The sequence below is a fragment of the Siniperca chuatsi genome, linkage group LG20, assembly GCF_020085105.1.
Source record: "Siniperca chuatsi isolate FFG_IHB_CAS linkage group LG20, ASM2008510v1, whole genome shotgun sequence".
Taxonomy (NCBI): Eukaryota; Metazoa; Chordata; class Actinopteri; order Centrarchiformes; family Sinipercidae; genus Siniperca; species Siniperca chuatsi.
In genome coordinates this window covers 4,308,261-4,331,651 of record NC_058061.1, presented here as the reverse complement: position 1 = coordinate 4,331,651, position 23,391 = coordinate 4,308,261, and the positions used below count along the sequence as shown (strand labels likewise).

The 23,391-nt window shown below is 42.5% G+C and overlaps 2 protein-coding genes across 9 annotated transcripts; both read left to right on the top strand.

Moving 5' to 3' along the window:
- The first annotated feature begins 829 nt into the window (after positions 1 to 829).
- On the top strand, positions 830 to 2,892 carry mrm1 (mitochondrial rRNA methyltransferase 1 homolog (S. cerevisiae)). The gene has a single exon (XM_044180071.1). The coding sequence runs from the start codon at positions 1,039 to 1,041 to the stop codon at positions 2,227 to 2,229; it is 1,191 nt and encodes a 396-aa protein (XP_044036006.1). The 5' UTR covers positions 830 to 1,038; the 3' UTR covers positions 2,230 to 2,892.
- A 2,729-nt stretch (positions 2,893 to 5,621) lies between these two features.
- On the top strand, positions 5,622 to 23,014 carry fbrs (fibrosin). 8 transcript variants are annotated; one of them, XM_044179984.1, is made up of 19 exons: positions 5,622 to 7,488; positions 8,068 to 8,103; positions 9,676 to 9,852; positions 10,198 to 10,224; positions 10,383 to 10,412; positions 10,753 to 10,801; positions 11,368 to 11,698; positions 11,851 to 12,086; positions 12,594 to 12,838; positions 12,948 to 12,992; positions 13,217 to 13,315; positions 13,786 to 13,869; positions 14,082 to 14,120; positions 14,562 to 14,633; positions 14,830 to 14,983; positions 15,266 to 15,346; positions 15,713 to 15,796; positions 19,173 to 19,389; positions 19,969 to 23,014. In XM_044179984.1, exons 1-19 carry the CDS (start codon positions 7,186 to 7,188, stop codon positions 21,560 to 21,562), a joined length of 3,903 nt encoding a protein of 1,300 aa, XP_044035919.1. In that variant the 5' UTR covers positions 5,622 to 7,185; the 3' UTR covers positions 21,563 to 23,014. The 8 variants fall into 8 exon arrangements, with proteins under 8 accessions (XP_044035919.1, XP_044035915.1, XP_044035914.1 ...); XM_044179980.1 differs by having other exon boundaries at positions 5,623 to 7,488; positions 12,543 to 12,838; positions 13,801 to 13,869; XM_044179979.1 differs by having other exon boundaries at positions 5,623 to 7,488; positions 12,543 to 12,838.
- Positions 23,015 to 23,391: the final 377 nt, after the last annotated feature.

Genomic DNA, 23,391 nt, shown 5'->3' with positions numbered 1-23,391 from the left:
GGAGAAGACTTTGAAACAGGATTTAGACATTCATGCAGAAAACATAAAGTAATAGTTAAAAGGCTAGTTATAACAAAAAAAAAAAATCTATGTCTTAAGTTCATTATATTTTTTGTGTGCAAGATCTTGACCTGCAAAGAAACTAAAAGCTGCCAACTAAATGTAATGGAGTAAAAAGTTATTTAAGGCAATATTCCACTTAATTTAAGTATAAAGTATCATAAAATATAATTACCCAAGCAAATACAAGTATCTCAAAATTGTACTTGCGTATATGGACTCAGTTACTTTCCACCACTGATTACTGACAAGAAACAATGTAGTTTATGAGGAATGTGTAGTAAAATAAATGTAGTAAAGATATAATTTTTACCCAATTAATCATTATCAATGTACATATTAAAAATCAGCTATGCTTATTTTGGGTAAATACAGGCTGCCAAAAAGGAGAAGATTAGAAGAAGTTTTAGCTTTTTAACATTATTTATTAGAATACATCATCAATTATAATAATCTCTTATGTCTTTCCTTATTATTTGCAGGTTTTATATTTATTTAGTTAATTGCCTTTTTAACTTAACCATATTTACTAATATTTATTTAACATGCATTAAATTATATATTTGCATGTATTCTTTATTCTAAATTTTCATTTTATAAATAGCTTTATTATTAAATAGTTGAGTATGTTATGAGCTCTATTTGTTGTGTTTTTGTTTTGTACCTGATGTGGTACAACTTGCTTTGTATATGTGTTTAAAAACGTACTTCCACAAATGGCAAACGTTAGGCTTTTATTTTATAGGTACAAGCGCTCGACATCCGGCCATAATCTCGCGTGATTTACGCAGCTGGATTGCACGTGTGCATATTTCATGTGAAGGCCACAAACATATCAGCTACGGAGGGAGACAGAAGGTGTTGATGGTTGAACAAAGCAGATACTCAAGTGAAATCTGCGGACACGACACCTTTGGATTAACTGACGTCACAGGCAGGTGAACCACCTTGCTCTGGGGCTGCTACCGTTTCAGCAGAATGTGGGTATTCAGTATTGCACATCAGCACAAGTTGCTGCTTGTTTTGTCTAGAAGAGCGCACAAGTCTGCATCCGTCTCAAGAGTGGGCTCTCAGTTTGCTTCCTACCGTGTCACAGCTTCTCTCCTGTGGCCGCAGGACAGCAGCATCAACCCTGTGGCGAAGAGGCGACGCAGAGTGTCACACACCTCCGGCGTCCAGCACAAGCCTGCTGTATCTGATGGATGGCAGGATGGTGAGAGGTCAGTTCAGAGTAAAGCGTGGAAAAATGAGATCCCGGGTCAGAAGCCAAATCAGAGGAGGGGAGACGACAGCAGGGTGTCACCTGAGCTCAGGAGACTGTGTCTGGAGGATTTCCCTGCAGAGAGGGAGAGGCCGGCTGGACAGAGGTCAACGCTGGACTCCAAAGCGGAGAGCTATGAGATCGTTTTTGGCATCGCCCCCTGTCTCTTGGCTCTCACCCAGGGTAGAAGGAAGGCCCGTAAACTGTTTGTAAAAGATGGCGAGGCCTCTCACAGGGCTTCTGTGTTGAAGGTGTGCGAGGAGGCTCATCTGCGAGGAGTACAAGTCCATCGGGTCAGTAAGAAAGATCTGGACAAGATGTCTTCTGGGCGAGTACATCAAGGAGTTTGCCTGCAAGCCAGTCCTCTGAGCTATCTCACCGAGGGCTCTGCACCGGAAAGAAAAGACAACAACACCCCTCTCTGGCTCGTCCTGGAGGGAATTCAGGACCCGATGAATCTCGGCGCCATCCTGCGCTCTGCTTATTTTCTGGGCGTGGACAGAGTCGCCAGCAGTCTCCACTACAGCTGTCCATTGTCTCCAGTGGTCAGCAAGGCCAGCTCAGGCGTCATGGAGGTGATTGGGGTGTATGGGTATGAAAACCTTGAGGATATGCTCAAGTTAAAGGTGGCACAGGGCTGGCAGGTGGTTGGCACAGTGGGAGCTGAAGCAGAGGAGTCCCAGACTCCGGTCACCCAGTGTTCAGACTTTCAGATGACTAAACCCACGTTGTTGTTGATGGGGGGTGAGGGGGAAGGACTGTCCCGGGAGCTGCTCTCTCTGTGCCAAGCCCTTCTCACCGTCCCGCCCGGCAGAGAGTTGTTCCCCGGTATCGAGTCTCTCAACGTCTCCGTAGCTGCGGGCGTTCTGCTGCACTCTCTGCTGTCCTCCAGGAGGTCGGCCAGATGATGACAACCCTAAATATCTGCCTGCGCTCGAAACCAAAGATGCAAGGGAGCTGAGAATGAACCATTTATGGACAACAGAACCACATGTTGATGAAATTGAACATTTCACTGCAAGTGGCTTTAAAGGATAAGGCTGGTGATATTCTATATTTTATTCTAAATTAACAATGATTGTATCTGCTAACAGGTATTGTGTGTGTTTCCAAAGCCTGATTATCTTATTCTTCTGTGTCATGGAGCTCCATTGTTGGGTGACACGTTCCTTCATCACCACGAACACACACACTGTAGTTTATTCTGACTCAGTCCCACACACACCGTCCTGCTGCCCCGAACACTCACTACAGCACCACATGTGGATTAATCCGCCGCTGAAAATAGTCCCCAACAAATGCACCATTTCCTCCTGTTAGAGTAACGTTTGCTAAAAACTACAGCGTCCAGTTGTTTTAATAAAAAATTAAAAATTAAACTACATATGTGTGAGTTTACATCTTCAGTAGGGACCAATGTGTTTCCTTTAAAATGCTTCTCTGTTGGTCACTTGAAATAGCTAATATTAATGATGTATTTTGCTGCTCTGGCTGTGTGGCTATTGAAGTGAAGTTAATAAGCAGTAGGATTTGTTTGTTTTTAATAAAATAATACTTTATTGACTCTTGTACATATTTGTCTTGTTTTGCGTTTGTTTCTGTCTTGTTGCTGTTGTTGCGTATGGACGTACACTTCTGGAGCTACTACTGAGGACGATGAGGTCGCGTTCTCAGGATTGTTTCTGGGAATTTGAGGTGGAGTTTACTTTCTACAATTACAATTTTTAAGGCTTATTTTGACGTCTTTAGATTCCATATTATTAGATTTTACTGCTTTTAGGCAGGAAAAAAATTAAAAAGCAGGGATTTAATGTTTCTGCATTGCAATTGCATTACAGACTATTTTGGTGTTTTTAGTGGCCAGTCAAAAATGTCTTGGTTTGGGTGGGAAATTAATTAGGACTCATGACTTCAGCATTTCTAAATGGCGCTGTACACGGTGCACATGTGTACAGTGATAAATGGCTGGTTGTTAAGGGTCTGGGGTTTTGGCGGGGAGCTACAGGCTGCAGGCCACCAGCCTTTTGATTTGTTCAGTCTTTGCATTGCACCCTGTCCTGTCAAGTACCCTGCATATACACTATATGGCCAAAGGTATGTGGACGCATGAACATGTCAACATCTCATTTCAAAACCGTTGGGATTAATGTGCCTCTCTAACAGCCGCCAACTCTTCTGGTTTCAGACTTTCCAGCAGATGTTGGAGCCTGGCTGCAGGGATTTTGCTCCCATTCAGCCACAAGAGCAACACCGATGTTGGGTGATCAGGTCTGGCTCACAGTCGGCGATCCAGCTCGTCCCAAAGGTGCTGGATGGGGTTGAGGTCGGGGCTCTGTGCAGGACCTGGTTTTGTGTACAGGAGCATTGTCGTGTTGAGAAGGGAAAGGGTCTTCCCCGAACTGTTGCCGATGCAGGCCAGTCACGTCCTTCCACACCAAACTGGGAAAACCATTTCTTTATGGAGCTGCTTTGTGCACACTGCCATGTTGAAACAGGAAAGGGACGAACACAAACTGTCGCCACAAAGTTGGAAGCTCACTATTGTAGGCATACATATTTTTTGTGTGTATACGTAACTGAATATCTTCCTCATAAATGTGGTTTTCCGTTTTATTTTTTCATTTAATGCTATTTTTACATGCTTCATTCTTTTTTAGTGCGTTTTAATTGTTTTATTCTATTCCAATTTAGATATTTGAATATCTGTTTGTACATTTTCTGTGTGTGTAGCGTGGAGGCATTTCTTTGTGCTATCCTGTATCGTATAATGACAATAAAGCTGAACCTTGGACCGTGTCAATAAAAAAAAACATTATTGCAGTTAGACAAACAATAATGCTGATTTCTCACAGCCCCATCAATAACACAATGGGTTGTAAAGCCATGTATGTTTCTGACCATGGGGTCCTTGTGTAATTTTGTTTTTATGACATACTATAAAAAAGCAGTGGTGAAAGAAGTACTCAGATCTTTTACTTAATGCATCACTAATTATAATCAAATAATATAATATACTGCTTCTGAAATGGGCAATTCTGCATAATGAGTACTTTTACTTTTGGTACTTTAAGTATATTTTGAATGCAGGACTTTTACTTACGAGTATATTTACACTGTAGTATTGCTACTTTTACTTAACTTCTTAATGTGTACATCACTTTAATGTTGCAGCTGGTAAAGGTGGAGCTTATTTTAACAAATGTATACACTGCTGGGTAGCTTAATCCATAATAGTACGTCATAATTTATTAGTTGATTTATATTTTGTATCAATAATCTAAATCTGCAAAGTAGCTAGTAACTTCTTTCTTCCTTCCCTTTCAGGGGTCGCCACAGCGAATCATGTGCCTCCATCTAACCCTGTCCTCTGCGTCCTCTTCACTCACACCAGTTAGCTTCATGTCCTCTCTCACTACATCCTTAAATCTCCTCTTTGGTCTTCCTCTAGACCTCCTGCCTGGCAGCTCCAACCTCAGCATCCTTCATCCATCCTTCATCAGGTCAGAAAATAAATAAGTATCCTGTCGGTATAAGATAAACTAAGTGTCGAGTACCAAGTGGTTTACTGGTTGATGATGAAAGTACAGTATAAAATACAGTGTCACCACATATGTAATAAGTAATAGTAATAATAAGCGGAGGTGCATGTACTGTCAAGAGTAGTAGAGGTATATGATATCAATACAGTAAATAAGAAAAACTCACATGGGAAAACTAATATTGCACGGGAGTAGTACACCGAATATTGCACAATTATTAATAATTAATTATGGCGGAGATGTAATGCTCAATGTCCAGTTTAGTGACCTAGGGTCAAACAGACTAACCCTTAGAAGGAGGAGTTAAATAGTTTGATATATTCACAGTCTCTCCTCTGAACATGTCCGAACCACCTCCAAACCGCCAAACCACCTCGATCTGGCCTCTCTGACTTTATCTCCGAAACATCTAACACGAGCTGTCCCTCTGATGTCCTCATTCCTGATCCTGTCCGTCCTCGTCTCTCCCAAAGAGAACCTCAACATCTTAAGCTCCGCTGCCTCCAGCTCTGCCTCTTGTCTTTTCTTCAGCGCCGCTGTCTCTAAGCTGTACAAAAAGTAGCTAGTAACTACAGCTGTCAAATAAAGTGGTATAAATCAGCATAAAATGGAAATACTAGAAATTGTAGTAGAAGTGCAGTACTTAAATGTGCTAGAAAAACACATCTGATACCTGGAAAGCTGACAAAACAACCCAGCAGACACTGGCCACATGGTGGCAGTGTGCACAAGCAGAGCTACCGACGAGCCCGTTTGGTAACCGACGAAGAAGAGTGGCGCACACAATGCACTGCACGGCTGACAAGGGTTGTGTCTCCCTGATTTTCACGATAATTTTCCAATTCAGTGGAAACTTGTGAAAGGGCAAGCAGCGGAGCCGTTCTGTTTCTCCCCGTATGTATTCGCACACTGGATTTAGTGAGTATAAGAAATCGTTGACCGGAAACGTCGGCGAGTGGTCAAACTAATCCTAAACATTGGATTACACAGTGAAGGCTGCATGAAGGAGCTGCCCAGCCCAACGGGGGCTTGGCCGACACCCTCGTTTATGGAAATCGACACCGAGGCTTTGATATTTGGGCCTTGATTTTTTTTTTTTTTCTCTTTATGATGGAGGTGGGACGAAAGAAGAATTTTGTGTAAAGAAGCGATATATATCATTATTATACGGGCGATTGTTTGCAAAAAAAAAAAAAGCTTCCGTATTCTTCCTGCTCCCTTTAAAAAATAATAATAATAATAATAAGTTCTTGCTTGTGGCTTAGCTGGCTAACAGCTGGATCGGCTAACGCTAGCTAGCCCGAGTGCTAACGTTACGTCTTTCTTTTGATGTGATGCGAATTCAACCATTTCTATCGGCCATCAACATTTCGGCAGGAGAGGATTTTGTTGTCGTGGCTGCGGAATATTAGTTAGCTTCATAGTGTACTGTCCGGCTTGTCTGTCTTTACAGACACGTTTCAAGAATATAGTTTTATTCTTAGGTTGCTTGCTGAATATATTGTACTGTATTGAGTTAGCCGTGTACATGCTACCCAAATGAGCAAAAGCTAATTGGCTGGAGTCAACACTGACCTATCGTTAGCTAGCATTAGCATCAACTACTTTAACTCAACCAGACAGCTCGTTTTACTCCTTTAGATTGGGAGTAATTTATAATAGTTGTCAACAATAATACTTAACATTTCACATTAACGCGAACTCATGTCACGGCCACCGGTGTGTTAGTTTCGGATATCTGGGTTATTGGCCTTGCTAACTAGCTAACCGTATAATTTTGCTAACAGGCAAATAAATTTGTCAGCGTGTGCAGAAATTTAGGAAATCCTAGACGTAAGAGTTGTATTGAGCAATGCCAACATTGGCGTGAGTTTAATTTTGAAATCGATCTAGAGGCGATTTGGCCTGCTTTGTCAGCGACACAACTAGACTTGTCTTTTTTGTTTACATGCGTATAACTTATCTGGTTGTCGGTTGAATTTCTTGCTAGCTAGCTAATGTTAGCCTTCTGCGAGACACAAACCGCTACGTCCTGACATTTGTGTATGTCGTGGATGTTTTAAATTCCCATGTGGATCTAAGTTTGCGTTCAGATTCATTGAGATGACACTAAAATTTCGCCGAAAGAAAGGCACTGATGCCGATAGACTGTTGTCAAAGGACGGTAAATAATAGCCACTGGTTCCATTAACGCCATTTTAGCAGGGGCTCCCTGCGAGGGCCTGTGTGGTGTTTTATTTGCGGTTCGGTGCCTTCCACCGGACCGGGACTTGAATAAAGTGCCTTTGGTCTCACTGGAGTTACAAAAGAAGGTGCCGTTTCAACATGGAGGGCCAGAGCCGAAGCGCAGGATTCAGGCAGAGCCGACGGTCCCGTTCACAGCGCGACAGGGAGCGGCGGAGGAGGAGAGTGAACCTGGCCGAGGAGCGGGCCACATCCCTGTCCTCAGGCTCCGATCGGGAGGCTTGTGGGACAAACAGTGTCCTGGGTCCCGGTGGGAGAGAATGCCGGCCCGCTTTTGGGAGACACAGGCCTCCACGTCGCAGGAAGAGAGAGTCCGTGTCCTGCGAGGAAGACATAATTGATGGCTTCGCTATTGCGAGCTTTATCAGCTTGGAGGCACTGGAGGTAAATGCATGGATTTCACGTTTTTACACCCAGTCATCAGCTGTCATTCATCAAACAGCATTTATTTTCAACTTTAGTATAAACAAAGTGATGGATCACTCTTTAATGTGGCGTGGCAGGCAGTTGGGACAATCCTTTCCTCTAATTTTATTTAATGTGATTGTTGTGTATTGAGTAGTATGATTGAAACTTAGATGACCAGTTTTAGTCGTTGTCCTGTTAACCCTCTCCATCACGTCAAATCATGCCTTCTTCGCTCAAGAGGTGAAGGTGCTAAAGGTGTGAAAAAGCCTCCAGGTTGAACTCCTCAACTCTGACACCATGCTTGGAGAAAGCAATCCACTCAGGCCGACCCCAAACCTCAAAGCATCCCGCTGATGGGTCCTGGAGAGGCCTTAATTATTCATGTTGTAATTCTGTGAGGTGTTGATGAGCTGCCAAATGGCTTTTCAGAGAAAGAAACAAACAAAAAAATCCACTAGGAGAAATATAATTGTGTAATACTCAACAGAAGAGATTGTGTTAAAGTACTTGGAACTGGACTCTTCACCTAATACTTTTCATTCCTAACTTGCGCAGGTCTGTTGTCTATCCATCAAGACAGGCAGGGAATTGGTGAGTTAGTGTGAAGTATGCATTTACACGTTATAATTATTTACATGATGTTGACACGTGGCATAATTAGCATTCTGATGAAGAGAAAATCATTTGTAGTATTAGTTAATATGCTTTCAGGGTGGATCTGGTAAAAAAAATTTGCTTTGACCTCTGCATCAGTGCAGGAAACCAAATTATTTGTCCGTACGTTATGTTGTAAATCTGCCTATTTACACACACATACAGTTCCGCTGGGTAACTTGGTTTTACAGTCAAGTGAACCAGTGAATGCTAAGGTTGATGGTTGGTTACTAACCGAAACTGCTAATAGTAAATAAAAAATTCAATGTTTACTGGTGGAATGTGGCAATTTCCTTTGTGAATGTCAAATTTCCTGCCTGAATTTATTAACTGTAACTGCCCACAGTTATTCTGTAAAAGATAATTTATTTAAAAACAGTTCAGACGAGCTGTGGTGACTTTCATGTTGAGTTGCCTGCACTTCAAGCTGGGTTTTATTTATTCTTTTTATTCCAAATGCGAGTATCTCTTTTAGCTACTGTATTTTTCTATAATAAACAACACAAACTTCATAACTTTTAAAGATCCAAACAGAACAATGACAATATGTGGCAGTTTTAGGCCTACATAGTCCTTTTTTTATGCATTTAACTACCAATTGGATTAAAAACTTCAGAGTAGTTGTGAAATATATGCAGCAACAGCACCTTTTTATAATTTCCAGATGTTATTTCATTGGATTGCACTGTTTTATACATTGGAAATGTCTTTATTTGGATCTTAAGTCACCTATACATTGCACTTAGTACAAACGATCCCTTTTCCTTTATGGTTAACTCACCTTCTTTCTCCACAACTCTCTCTGGGTTTGAAGAAGCACTTTGTACTCAAACTGTCTTTGCATATAAGTCACTGGTTCCCAACCTTTTTTAGCTTGTGCCACTTTATAGCCAAGCAATGCCTACTCACAACCCCTCATCACAGACTGGTTATGTCTACAGTATGAGCTGTTTGACGAAATTGTGATTCCCCCCCCCCTTTTTTTTAAAATTACTTAATTTTAATAATATTTGGGCCCCTTAAGAAGTAATACTTTCCATTATATCACCAGGGGGTAAAAATCAGAGATGAGTGGGGATGATAAGTGATCAGAAAGATGGGAACCTCTACACTCTTATACAATGTACAATTTTTAATTTTATCATCTGTCAGAGACGTGTTGATTAAACTCTACAGTAGTTTCTTTAGGCTGTAAGTTGTTGATATTGTTAAATGAGGCGGACAAAATATCAGAATCACGTTTTAAGAACAAATTCAGCACAAAATACAATCTCAAAACACACCATACAATTGAGTCTACACACAAACAGCTGAAGTAATAGTCTCATGCAGGCTGTTGTATTACATTACATCATTCCTGTGTTTCTATTTTTGCGATCACTCAGAGTAGAAACTATGCAGAAATTAGGTCTGTCAGGACATTAATCATCACGTAACTACCCTGTGGTCTTTGCCCTCAAGCATACATGTTCATGCTTATTGGTAAACACTGATTTTTCTCCTTATCAGATGGACTGCTCTCTGAAGCCCAGTCAGCGCACTGATATGCTGGGAAGGAGGAACAAGGGGAAGAGAGGGCCAGAGGAGAATGGTGGAGGGCCGCTGTCGGAGCCGGAGGAAGGAGCCCCGCACAGCTACTCCAGCAGCTGTTTGAACAAGAATAGAAATAAGAGAAGAAGGATAGAGGTGAACTCTACTGAGCTTTAATGTTTTGGTTGGATCTACCTTCATCTCGTCATATGAGATGTTGGGCTAATTCTTAATCAAATAGCTTTGTTTACATTTCTGTAGTGCTGCTGACCTTTACATCCTGTCATTGAAAATTACCTTGTAAAACTGGTTTACAACACACATCATTCAAGGGTGTTTTTGTTAATGAAGCGGCGCAGGGAGATTCCTTACAACCAGGAAAGATATTTTAACTTTTTAAAGTCAAATCACTGTAAATAATCTCAATTTTTCCATGTTGCTTTATTAAAATCCTATTAGAAAACCATTGGAGCTAATACTGTATATTCTTTGTGTTTCCAGGGACACCCTTTGGAGACTGGCTACATTGTGAGTTTTCTAATATTTTAGTGAACATGATGTTCTGATGTATCAGTGTCCTGCAACACTGTGCAGCCTTTCTGCAAACTGCTCTAAAACTGCACATTGCCTGAAATATTCTAATAGATGCAAATCTGAATTTGTTTTTTTAACGTTTCTTCATTCAGTGTGACACTGAGAGTGACACAGGAGACAAGGTGTGTTCTGCTTACTTGTTATCTTATCAATATTAATTACAGGCTTTTCTTATTAGGTAATGGATGTGTGACACTTAACATAGTTTGCACTGCTTGTCATAGTCTTTAAAGAAACTTTGTTGCCATTACTTGGTGAAAAAACAGACTGTATTCTTGAATGGGAACACAAAAAGACTAGCTCAAATTCTCTGACATTTGTAAGGATATTTTACTAATTTGTTGGGTTGAATAATACACTGTCACACTTGATGCAGTCTTGATATGCTATAAGAAATTGCTGATTAATATGTTAACTTTTGTTGAGTATAGATTAACTCTTTTGTTTTGTATCCCCATCTAGGCGTCTGACAATGACATGGACCCAGTCTTCACAGTCAGTACTAGGAAAGGTATGAGAAATTCAGTGCTGCCAGGCCACTTTTCTTTTCTTCTTGCTGCTTCACGTTCACGAAACAGTGAACTGACGTGTCAGTCGATATCAAGCCTATATTTAGATCTTAACAGAAAATTACTAAAGTAGCTGGGATTGTTTTCATTCTCGTGTCATTACATTTTTATTCAATGGGAAAAGGATGATATGAAAGGATCAGAATACACAGCATACACTGCGCTGTACATTGATGTGATATGACATGAAAGATCAGGTGTTTGGTTATTCCATGGTGTGGGTTTAGTCAGTAATGACTCATGAGTTTCTATGCCTCAGGGTACATCCTAGGGCTGTACCCGAATCAGAATTTTCCTCGGTTCTATTTTGGACCAGCTCTGATTGTTTTTGGAAAATGTATTTAGATCTAAAATTTGGACCTGTGAAAACCTCTAACTCTAAGCGCTATGTCACATTTTAGGTTTGTGGTCCCTCTCTGCATATGTTGCATTTCTCACACTTACTCCTGTCACTCGGTACTGTAATGTGCAGGAAAGGTAAAATGCTAACTGATGTTCTCTTCTTTAGTTGTGGAGCCCGCCCCCTCAAACATGGGCCCATCCATGGGCAAAAGCTGCCCGCCTCTACCTGCCCGTTGTGGTGGTGTCTCACGGTTGATGGTGACCCCGAGAGTATCTGGCCTGGAGCGCAGCCAGGAGAAAAACTTGGAGCAGCATTTCCCAGAGCCTGTTTCTACTTCTACCTCTCTCTCTTGCCTGCCTTCCCACCCAGTCACAGCCTCAGTCGCGGTCCCCCGGCCCAGCCTTTTCGGTAATGGCAGCCGCCACAATGGCAGCCCCCCACTCTCCAAACCCAAACCCTTCCTCACTTTGCCTGGACGATCTCACTTCTACAACAGGTATGGCAATTATGAGTATTAGATAATTTTTTTATTTTTATTTTTTAACAATGAATCCCTGCTGGCTTAATTCTTTTTCAGAGAACGGTTTTGTGTTCTATAAATGGCAAACATGATTCACTATTTATGCTTTATGCTTTCTTTCTTCTCAGGAGCAGCACCCCAGTCAAACCTCCCTCGTCTGCTTCATCTGTTGCATCTTCCTGCTCCTCCATGCGCCCCCCGACTCCTTCCACCAGTGTGCCGCTGCCCTACAACAGGGGCTCGGGATCCTCAGGGCCCCTCCGACCCCCATCCCGAGCCAGCTCTGGGGCCCTGTTCACGTCCTCACCTGGCCTTCCTCCCCCTCCCCCTCTGCTGCAAGGTCCTGCCCACTCAACAGCAGCAGGTACAGTCAACAGGAATGCAAATTTTCACTGCTGTTACAGTCCGTTGGTCTGTTTCAGTTGTTAATGGGAACATGATGACTAATACTAAAATAAACCAAACCCAGACTTCCCCTGGCGGTTGTCTGGGTTCGTCCAGGGTGTTGAGGAAGTTGTATATTGACGAACTTAAGTCTGATCACATCAGCACAACAACTATTACATCGCTTGTATAAAGCAGAAGCTGCATGAATTGTATTTGGAAGTAGCACCTAAAAACAAATGTGTTATTCTTGTGTCTGTCAAATTAATTCTAGCAAGTGTTAAAAGCAGGCACTATAATGTATTAGCATTTGGCATATTATATACTTTTTATGCTTAAAGTGCCAATCTGTGGTGTGATTATGATGTGAACTGTTTATTTTCAATAATTCACTTTATTTATTTTCTTTCCCTTATTTTGACACCCTCCACTATAGATCAGGAAATAATGCGTCAAAATTTAAACTCCCACTTCTTGAATTCACAAGAGCGTGAGGGCAGACGCAGCGTCCCAGGGGCTGAAAATAACGCAGCAGCTGCGGGCCGCTCCACTCCTGGTGGTCCATCAGCATCGGGCTCCGCACCGGGTTCATCAGGCCGGACGTCTCAGAACCAGCCAAACATCCCTCCCCTGGCCTTCCAGTTCCATCAGCACAACCACCAGCACCAACACATGCACACGCACCAACACTTCACGCCCTTCCTGCACCCCACAGCTACCGCACCACCTCTGGTGAGATGCTCTCTGCTGTTATGCTGAACATCTGTGTCGTACTTGAAATTCCAGTGTGGCTGGAATGTGTTTTAGATGTTTTAACCCACGCATTGCTTTTGTCTTTTAGTTTGATAAGTATCCCGGCAAAATGGACGGGCTGTACCGAAACCCCGTGAGTACTTTGTGTAATCTTACTGATTATGTAGGTGGCAATAATTTACAGATTACCAGATTAAATGATAAAATAACAAGGCTGAGAATACATTTCAGCTCTATTTTAGGTCCTTAAACAGCTGAAACAATAACAAGATTTAAAGTCTGCCAAACGGCATTGAATTAATTAACTTGTTCAATGGCCGCTAAATTATATGTGTGTGTGTGTCTGTGTCGTGGTAGTTCTTCCCACAATACCCGCCACCCTCAGTGCCGAGTATCCAGCCTGTGATTCCTCCCACTGGGCCTTTCAGCAACTTGCAAGGAGCATTTCAGCCAAAGGTGAGAGTCTGTTTACATCTCTGTATTACTTATTCCTAGGCGCCCACTAGACGTCATTTTGTCAGGGGACATCTCATATTACCTGGTGTAGTTTTTGTCTCGACATTGGCCAGAGCGACTCTTCATTTGATCACTCGCACTTGAATTCCACGGATTCCACTGAGCGTGCATGATAACAATTTGGACTTCCCAGACAATGTCACAAGCACTGAAGGGTAATTTATCGAGGAGCACTTACCCTCAAACAGCAGGGGCTTCATAAAGATTTTTGTAATCTCGTATCCTTACTTCTGAAAAAGAGATTTCAGAATCTGTTGTGATCTAGTCTGTGCTTGGCCCTACCAGCTTCAGCTACAGTGAGAACACATGAAAAAAGGCACTGAAAACGAAAAGAATATCGTCAGATGTTAATCAGTTGTAGATCTGTAGATCAGTAGGCTGTGGCTGATGTGTTGTGCTGTGTGTGACAGCCTCTTGTCCCTCAGGGAACGGGTCCTGATATAAGCGCACGACTTGGGGTTGTGCCTCACCACCTGCAGCCCAAAGACCCCAGGGTAAGGACAGCATGCTTACTTAGAAGCTGAAGTTTGCATCATTTGCATCATTCCTTTTGTTTGCATAGAACCGTAGAGATGTGGACAGTGAGTTTAGCCTAGGATGTGCTGCAACATGGGCCTAGTCAGTGCAGTAAAGAGTGCAAAACTATTCCTGATAAAGAGTGAGATATGTTGATTAAAAGTGGTTTTACACTTCTGTTCTCTTGTAGCTAACTGATCCATTTGGGACATCGTTGAAAATCAGTAATGTAAGCAAAAACAGATGTTTTTGAATCCCTTGGCTCCTTAAAACCTTCAGCCTGTTTTACTTTCTCACTGCTTCACTCACTCTTTGCTCTAATCTCACTTGTAATCTTGACTGCTACTGGTCTATTCTTTGCCCTTGCACACCCAGTTAGATATTTCAGACCCAGAAATTACGGCGTGTATAATGTATGTGGTTGTTCTTTTCCCCCATGTAACGCTGCTTATGCATTTTTCACTGACTTTTTTTTATTTTTCCAAACTTATATTGAGCTCTAGCGAGTAACCTTATCTCCAGCTGGAAAACCCCAACCTTGTGTAGAGGCTGGACAAGATATTTCTGACAGCAGGAAGAACATCTGACTCTGTGTGCAAAGGCTTTATAGTTGTACATGCTAGCTTCATGGAATAACATAGTAAACACCTGTGATTTTTGTGCTGTGCAGAAACCAGGAAAATGGTGTGCTATGCATGTATATGTGGCCTGGATGATTCTAAGCCATCAGAAAAAAGTAAAGGTACGTGTTTCTAATTGAAATCATTTGTTGTAATTTCCTCGATTGCAAATTGAGGTCGATTGAATTGCCATATTGAGAGAATACAATCATAAAGGCGTTATGTCCCAGGGAGACTCAGTAGACAGAGAACGGTTCAAATGGAAAGTGTCCTGACTCCTTTAAATGCCTGGTTAACTGTTCTACCCATCTCTTTCAGCTGATGCAGGCTGATCCTCACAAGTTGGACTTCCGTAGTGACCTGCTGGCCCGTCTTCCTGGAGCTGGGGGACTGGGCCCCCTGGGGCCCATAGGAGGAGCCCTGCCTCCTGCTCATGATCTGACCAGACCTCCCAGTCTGTTCTCAGCTACAGGTGCATGCCTGAACAATTTTGTCTCTCAAAAGAACAGTTCGCAGAATGTGAATTTATTGTTGATTTGACAACTGTGCTGCTTCACTTTTGCACACATCATTTTGACAAATTTCTTAAAACACTCATCAATTCCTTCTCTTACCACTTGTCATAATTTGCTTTTTGATTCGTATTGTCCTCGCATCCCTGAGGTATGACTGCATGAAGTGTGTGAGTAGCTTGATGCACTTGATTTGATAACTCGTGACATTTTTTTCCTTTACTACTACTTCTTTCCCTCAGGGCCAGTCAATCCGTCCTCAGCTCCTTTCATCTCCCCATCTACGCCACACTCCTCTTTCCTCGCACCAACTGCACACTTGGGTAAGAGCAGCTAAAAAAGGCACATCTGTGTGCCACTTGTACACCACAACCAATGTCTTTCACTTTGATTCACTCTAGATTTGGCTTTGACCTTGACCATTCATAAATTAATGGAAATCATTTGCACATTTATTGTTGGTAGAGTTTCCAATAACCGTTATGTTAAATGTAACTTGGAATTTAGCTAAAATTGTGATGCAGTAAAACTGTTATCACACAGTATTTTTGATCGTTGTCCATGTTGTTTCATCTGAATGGAGACATTTCAGACGTTTCAGCATAGCTTAAAGCCTGTGTAGAAATATAATTCCATGAACGTTTGTATCAACACAGTATTTCTGACGTTTATCTGCGTTGGTGATTTAGATCCGTATGGCCGATCCCCACCCTTCACCCCACTGGGAGCTCTTGGTTCTGGTGCCTTTGGAGGACTTGGCAGCCCAACACTGGGTCAGTCTTACAGTATCTCTACTCTTGAAACATGAGGCTTAAAGGATAGATTCAGATTTTTTCAAGTCTGCCTTAATACAATCCTCACATGTCATATGTATGTTGAAAGAGTAAGTCACCGAAAACAGTCCTGCGTTAAAACAAGCGTGTAGCTTGGCACGGCAGCAATTGTTTTATCTTTCGTTGCGACGATCACAGGGTAAACAGTAGAAATATAGCATCCACTTTACAAAGTTATTTGCCAGGAATGTGTGCTTGCAGGTATTTGATTGGCCACTGCAGAGCCTTGTCAGATGACGTCACATTGCGTTGCGGCAAAAGTTGAGCCAGGTTCAGCTTTTTTGCCTGACAACGCCACCTGCGTTGGCGGGCTGCATTTTTTTCACACAGGGCTTAAGAAGGCCTTATTGGTCGTTGTCATCATTCCTGCTCTCCATACTGGCCGTGAAGTGATCCAGTCTAGGCGACTCCACTTAAGAAGTTGGGGACAACATCTACAGTCCTCTGTCAGTTCAAAAATGTGACCTAAAGTTCAGCTGACGCTAATATGAGGCTTCAGCAGTCTGAGTTAGCCAAATCAAGTGTGTATACTCATCCTGGCTGCCTTGTGTAGATTTATTGCAGGCGTTGTTTACCGGCAACAAACCTAGATGCAACCACCAGGAAGTATCTCCCTGCCACGACTCAACAAGGAAATGCTGTCTGGGGAAGCACATAGAGGGAATTTTGTACTAAAGACTAACTTCGGAAGATTCTTACTCTATTTGGCTAACTCAGACTGCTGAAGCCTCATATTCTCTTCAGCTGAACTTAGAAATGCATTTTTGCACAGAATACTATGGATTTTGTCCCCCATCTTTTACAGTATAGTCGCACTAGGAAGGGATCACGTCACGGCCTGTGTGGACAGGAGGAATAATTACAGCAACCAATACATCAACATACATGTGGCATATGAGCGTTGCATTAAGACAGACTTGAAAAATCCAAACCTATCCTTTAAGTCCCACTGCAACTCAAGAGCTTTGTCTTTAGGGTAGATGCTGTAAGGTACAGTATAAACATGCATGTTAAAGAGTATTTAGGGTTTGTGATTACAACTTGTCACTGATAAAAGTGTAATATTTGGAACTTACAAAAGGTCGACTGGTTGCCTTCGATTTAGTTGAAGGATAGAACGTGTGTGGGCGGAAAACAATTAGTCCTCTCACCCACTGAGTGTAATACGTAGTGTTTTTAAAATGTATAAATCTTCAACACATCCATCTGAGCGTGGGAATATCGTAAAACACAACACAAATTGGCACATTTACTGTGATTGGACCTTTCCATACTCTGCTAATGAAAAATGATGATGAGCTTGTTGTGGCTTGTCGAGTCGCACCTATCCTGGTTGACATCGGCAGTCAAGTCTGTTAAAAACAGAGTCGGCGCATGGAAAGCAATGCATTTTACACCATGGCTATATTTTCATGCACATAAGCATGAGCTCACTGGTGTCACACTTTGCTAGTTAATGTATATTTTAACTTTTGCAGTGGCCTCCATAGACCCTTCCACAACAAATCTGACATCTTTGTTGTAGAACTCATACAATAATATCATCAAGTACAGTCTGTAAACATCTTGAATTAAAGTTTTGTAAAGTCAAATTAACACTTAGGAAGATTAACGTGCATTTAGCAGGTTATTTTTAAGTACTGGTAAAGGTAAGAGATTAATCCAAATTGTATGTACTTGTACTGTATATTTACATTCAGCAGCCAATCTGCTAATGTGGTGTGGGTTGTAAAGCTAACTGTTAGCAGTATTGAAAAGAGGAACTGGGGAGGTGGCTGCTTCCAAAGAGACTGATACACTTTCATGCTAGCCTGTTATTCTCATGAGAGATTTATGATTCTCTCGTGCCATTATCCGAGAGAATAAAATAGATATTGTATTGTGAGTGTTTCTTGTGACAGTGCAGTAGTGCGATGGGTTTAATAGTAGGATATATGAGGAGGCTTAAACAAAACTATTAACACAGTTTCTTTTCTCTCAAAAATAACTATGCTGACATTTCACGCTTCTCAGAAGTCTCTTACTAACTAAAAAAAACTACTGTGGATATTTTGTGAGGAACTGAGATCTGGTTCTGATAAGTCTAGAGTCATAAATGCATGTTGGAGCTTTAACACAACCTCTGATGATTCTCCTGGTGGCAATATATATATACTTGAGGTTTGGTACAGATTATCAAAACAGTACTTTTTGCTGGTTGGAGAAAAACATGTTTTTCTCCAAAAATGTTTCTTAAATGCATCAGGTGTATAACGTTTTCTAACACAAACAGCCATACAAGAACTTCACCTAATATATCCAGTATAAACTTAACAAAATTATTTTTTAAATCAGGAATTATCTGATTAATTAGTAAGTAAACAAGACTAAGAATCTGCCCAAGCACTCAGTGGAGTAACGTTTTTTACCTGACAGTTTTTGTTACTTACTTTTGAGATTAAATAACCTTGCCCTACTTCCACTTCTGAGAAGGATAAACTTGTCTTAACTTTGGCCATGGTGTTTGTTTGTCATCACTCACTGCTTTTCTCCTCTCTAAATGCTTTTCTCTCCTGTCTTTATAGCACAGCTACAGCTCAGCTGTCACTGTCAGAGACATGCTGTGATTGGCTGTGCTGGGCTTTGTCATTGATATACAAGTACAAGGTTGGATGCATCAATTTGAGTAGCTGTGAAGACTGGAAGCAGTCCAAATAAAAGTCCAACATGAAAGCATGGATTAGACATATCTGTCAAATCGGGAAACAATATTGGTTTATTGGGAGGTTGTCCCATTGTTTAGTTGTGTTGGAACAACTAGACTAAGCTGGGAGAGATTGTTAATTTAAGTGCCCAGTGCTAAACCACATCATTTAAAGGGTTACGAGAGGTATGATCATTTAGCAAGGACCAACTTCTTTTGATCAAGATTTCCTTTGTACATGTTGTGACGGAAGTTGTTCAAGCAATACAAGCAAGTTTAGAGCTATAAAATGGACTTGTGTTACTTAGGTGTGTTTACTGTTACTTTTAACTTTTAATATTAGATGCTAACAACAAAACATGGTGTAAAGCATGTGGATTTTACTTCCACAAGATGGCAATAGCAGTTTTGTAAAATATTTAAATGGAAAAAAATATAAAGAGTACGGTCTAGACCTGCTCTATAGGAAAAGCGCAATGAGAGAACTTCTATTATGAATTGGCGCTATATAAATAAAATTGAATTGGAAAGTTTTAAGGTAAAAAATGTGTTGTAATGGCTTCTACCCATTAACCACTACGCTGTTTTTTTGGTTGGTTTTCTAACAAAAAAATATGTCTTTTTGGTCCACAGCGAGCTCTGTGTTCGGCCCTAAAGATTCACCAGCTAGTGTGGTTGGAGGCTTACCCAACCCTAACCATCATGACCCATGGAACCGTCTACACGGTGGCCCATCTGGGTTCCCTGCTGGCCCCAGCTGGGCTAAAGGGGCAGACAAGCGGGACGAGAGGGATCGAGGGAAGGAAGGAGAGAGACGAGACATCCCCCACATCAAGGATGAAAAGGACAGGTATGACATTCAGCTGATTTCAATACTGGCTTTATATTTAAAGGAATAGCTTGGATTTTTTTGACTTGGGGTGGTATTGGTTAGCAATCAGTACCCACATTACCCCAGGCAGTCCTGTGATCACAGATCTCCCAGTGAGATAGGGACCTGTCAAGCAAAAATGAGCAAAACTAAAAAATTCCACAAAAAAATGTAACCCAACAGAAGACAACAAATATTTCCTCTCATATCTCGATCTTAGAACCATTTGTTGACTAATAGTGTGATATGTGCATTGTAGCATTTTTACATTGTCCATGCTGCCAGTTCAGCTTGTATTATCAATCCATATTTTATATACTGTGCATGCATTTATAACTGCCACACAATTTACTAGTAAAAACTGTAGTTAAAGTCATACATAAGGGTTGGTATGACTGTTTGTTTGTAATAAACCAAACTAAACATAATGGAAATCATACCATTTATTTGTCAGGGACCATGTACAAAAAAACATGAATCTCCCACAAGGAGAAGAGATGTATTGTACCAGGTTTAGCCCCTAACTAATTTCCATCTGTAACTGTTTATGTTTTGCAGAGACAATATGCTGTATGGCCGACAACCTGTGAGAATGTCTCCAGTTGCCCCTTCCTTCAAGCCCCGCAGTAGCACCCCAGTTTCCCACATTAATGGCCACAGCAGTGCCCTGTTGGGGAGCAGTGTGCCTATTGAGGACCCGACACGCAGCTTAAATAGAGACAGAGACCGCGAGCGAGACAGAGATGGGGATAAGAGGCCGCTGCCAACAGTGTCTTCACGGGGGCTGCCTCTTGGCTCTTTAGTAGCAGACAGGGACAGACCACGGTCTTCCTCATCTTCTGTGCTCACTACTCCCCCGCCCTCCAACCGCTCAGCCCCATCTCCTTTGGACCTTTACCCCCGCTCACTGGCCCCGACAGCACATAGCCTCCACAACGAACCCTCACACTCCCAAAGAGACGGCAACGTCCCTGCTTCCTCCGCAGCTTCTGCCTCTGTCACTTCTTTGTCTCAGGCCAAGAAGTCTGACCGGACCACAACACCAGTCTCCAAACCTCCCCTGCTTCTCCCGCCAGTTAAAGTCAAAGAGGAGCGGAAAGAGGAGCCGGAGCATATCCCCATCACCCTGCCTCCCCCAGCACCAAACCACGGTTTTGAGCGCCCCAACAGCCATCCACACCACCATAGGTCTGGTACCCCTTCCTCTTCCTCATTATCAGTGACTTCCACTCCTGGTGTTCCCCTCATGTCACACACTCCAAACCACCCTCCTTCCCACCAACACCTTTCCCTGCTAGACCGCTCCAGGGCCATTGAAGCGTATCTGGGGAGCACAGCAGGTGCTGCAGGGTTGGTAGTGGGTCCAGGAGGAGAACGTTTCACCCATGGTCCAGGTCACGGGCACCCACAGGGTCCACATAGCTTCACCTGGGACCCCTGGAGGGAGCTAGCGGCTCAGCAGCAACATCAGCATCGTAGGGAGGCTTTGGCACTTCGGTCAGACCCACACCTAGCCCTGCGATCCGATCCACATCTGGCCCGACTGCTCCAGCATCAGCGCTTTCTGGAGGCAGAAAGGGTTGCGGCTGTAGCAGCCGCAGCAGCCGCCCCTCACCACCCTCCGACATCTACCTCTACTGCCTCCACATCTGCTGTCCGCCAGGAGTTCGGCCTAATGGCCCACCACTTTGACCGCCCTCCTCACCTTGGACCCCCAGGAGGAGGACTGATCGATGAGGAGCAGCGTGCACAGATCCTGAGGGAAGACTTTGAGCGGGCTCGCTACTTTGGGATGCACCCACACCTCCCTCATGGCTCTCACCTCTCAAGCCCCTCTCATGCTGCTACTGCCGCTCACCTGGAGCAGCTCCACCCTGGCCTTCTCTCCCACTCGCTCCCCCCTGGAGCCTCTCCTGCTCAGCACCACGCTGGCCTCTACGCCCGTCTAGGCCCACTAAACCCTCACCACGTGCCCAACGGCATCCTGGCAAAGACCCCCGCAGGCTTGGTGGGAGCTCTGGCAGTGGGGGCACCGCCTCCACTCATTCCGTCCATCACCAGCCGGTCGTCCACACCTCCCCGCAGTTCTAGACTTGGAGGGCCAGGTGAGCTGGCACTGTACAGCGCCCACAAAGACGGAGAGTCGAGATAGTACAGGGACAACACTGGAGGAGATTAAGGGAAATGTCAGGATCACTGTGCTGCTCTCAACCTGCCCCCTTTTCCTCTTGCAGACTACTAAACCCTGCCCTTCCAGTTACACAACCAAACCAGCTCCAGCCCCTCGACCCCACCCAAAAATAAGGGTAACCGTGACTGGCTGGAGGTGATGGTAGGGAGGGAAATGCAAGACTCATCAGTGTGACTTAAAATATGCGCAATGGTTCTATCAGTGCAATTTAAAGGTACATGGTTTCTGTGCATCCTTGGTGTATTTTTATTTTATACTGGCTGTTGGTTATTACAGTAGTCAATTTGGAAAGCTGTATGAAGAGGCAGAGGACAGCTTTTTTCATTTGTCAAGTGAATTATGATCCATGCTTTTAAGCAAGCCTTTTCCGGTTGGATTGGATATGACTTCCAGAGGGATGTACACTGTGAAAACATGTCAAGGGTTCATCCTCAGCCTGGTTAACTCATGGGATATTATAAAGCCCTCCTCTACATAATTCAACCCTGATTAGGCGTTGTGGATGAGGGTCTTTAGAAATACAGTGGTGAAGTGGTGCTTTCTGTTCTGTCTTTGTGTCTTTTTGTCATTGTGAAAAGACAGATTACTGATGAGACCATTTAATGAAGATCAGTAAGCATCGCACCTCAGTTTTTCCTGCTTTACCCCCAAAATCTAAACCCAAACCCTCAACTTCACTGATAAAGAGATTCAACCCTTTTTTTGGCTTGTTTTTTTTTTTTTTGTTTTCAAAGGATGAATGGCGAAATGAACTGTGCTACACTGTGTGAGTGAACACAGTATTTTAGAGCTTCCTGTAACTGTTTCCCAGTCTCCTCTTGACTATATGTGCAGGACCAGATTATAGTAGTCTAGAGAAATTGCCTTTGTAATTATTATTCTTAACATTAATTATCTTCTATAATAATAAATATATTCACTGTTATGTTATTTGTCTTTGTTTCGGGTATCAACCAGTACTCTTTCCCCAGGTAGTAATCTGTTTTCAAATCATGCAAAAGACAAAGCAAAAGGCTTGCTTCACAGAAAACTTTTTAGTGCTTGTGAACATTAAGCCGAATCCATTGCAACCTCTGGCCTCTTCAAGGATCTCATCTATGACTTGGTTATGCTGAGAGGGAGGTTTGCCTGTGTGTCATTGGTTGTGTGTTATATCCATTTTGGGACTATGGGAGCCTTGTACATTGAACTGTCGAGTTGTTTCGTCAACAAAAATAAGTTATATACATGGATAAGTGGGACATCTGCTGAAGAACTGAAAAAAATATATGTACTTGTGTCAAAAGACAACTAGACAGTGGGTATCCTGAGAGGGAAAAGACTGGGTCGATTATTTTAATATGACCATTTTATACCTTTCAAACCCCTCCCCTAGAGACCACAAAGATTAATTATTAAATGAATTGTTGTTTACTCTGTTGTGTGGGTCTTTTGTTCTGAGTCTTCAAATATCAGTTATTTTCATTATTGATTTATCTGCCAATTGCTTCCTTGATTAATCGGTCTATAAAATCTGAAAACAGTGGGAAATATCCATCACAGTTCTTCGTAGCCCATGATGACATATCAGAAATTATTGCTTTGTCTGACCCAACAGTCCAAAGCCTAAGATATGCAGTTTACTACCAGAGGAGACCAAGAAAACCAGCACATGTTCACAAGAAGCTGTAACAAATTCATTTTTGGCCTTTATTAAAAAATGCCGAATAATTTTTTTGTCAATCAGCTAATTGTTTCAGCTTTATTAAATATGACATGTTATACTTAATATCACACAATCTGAATCTTAT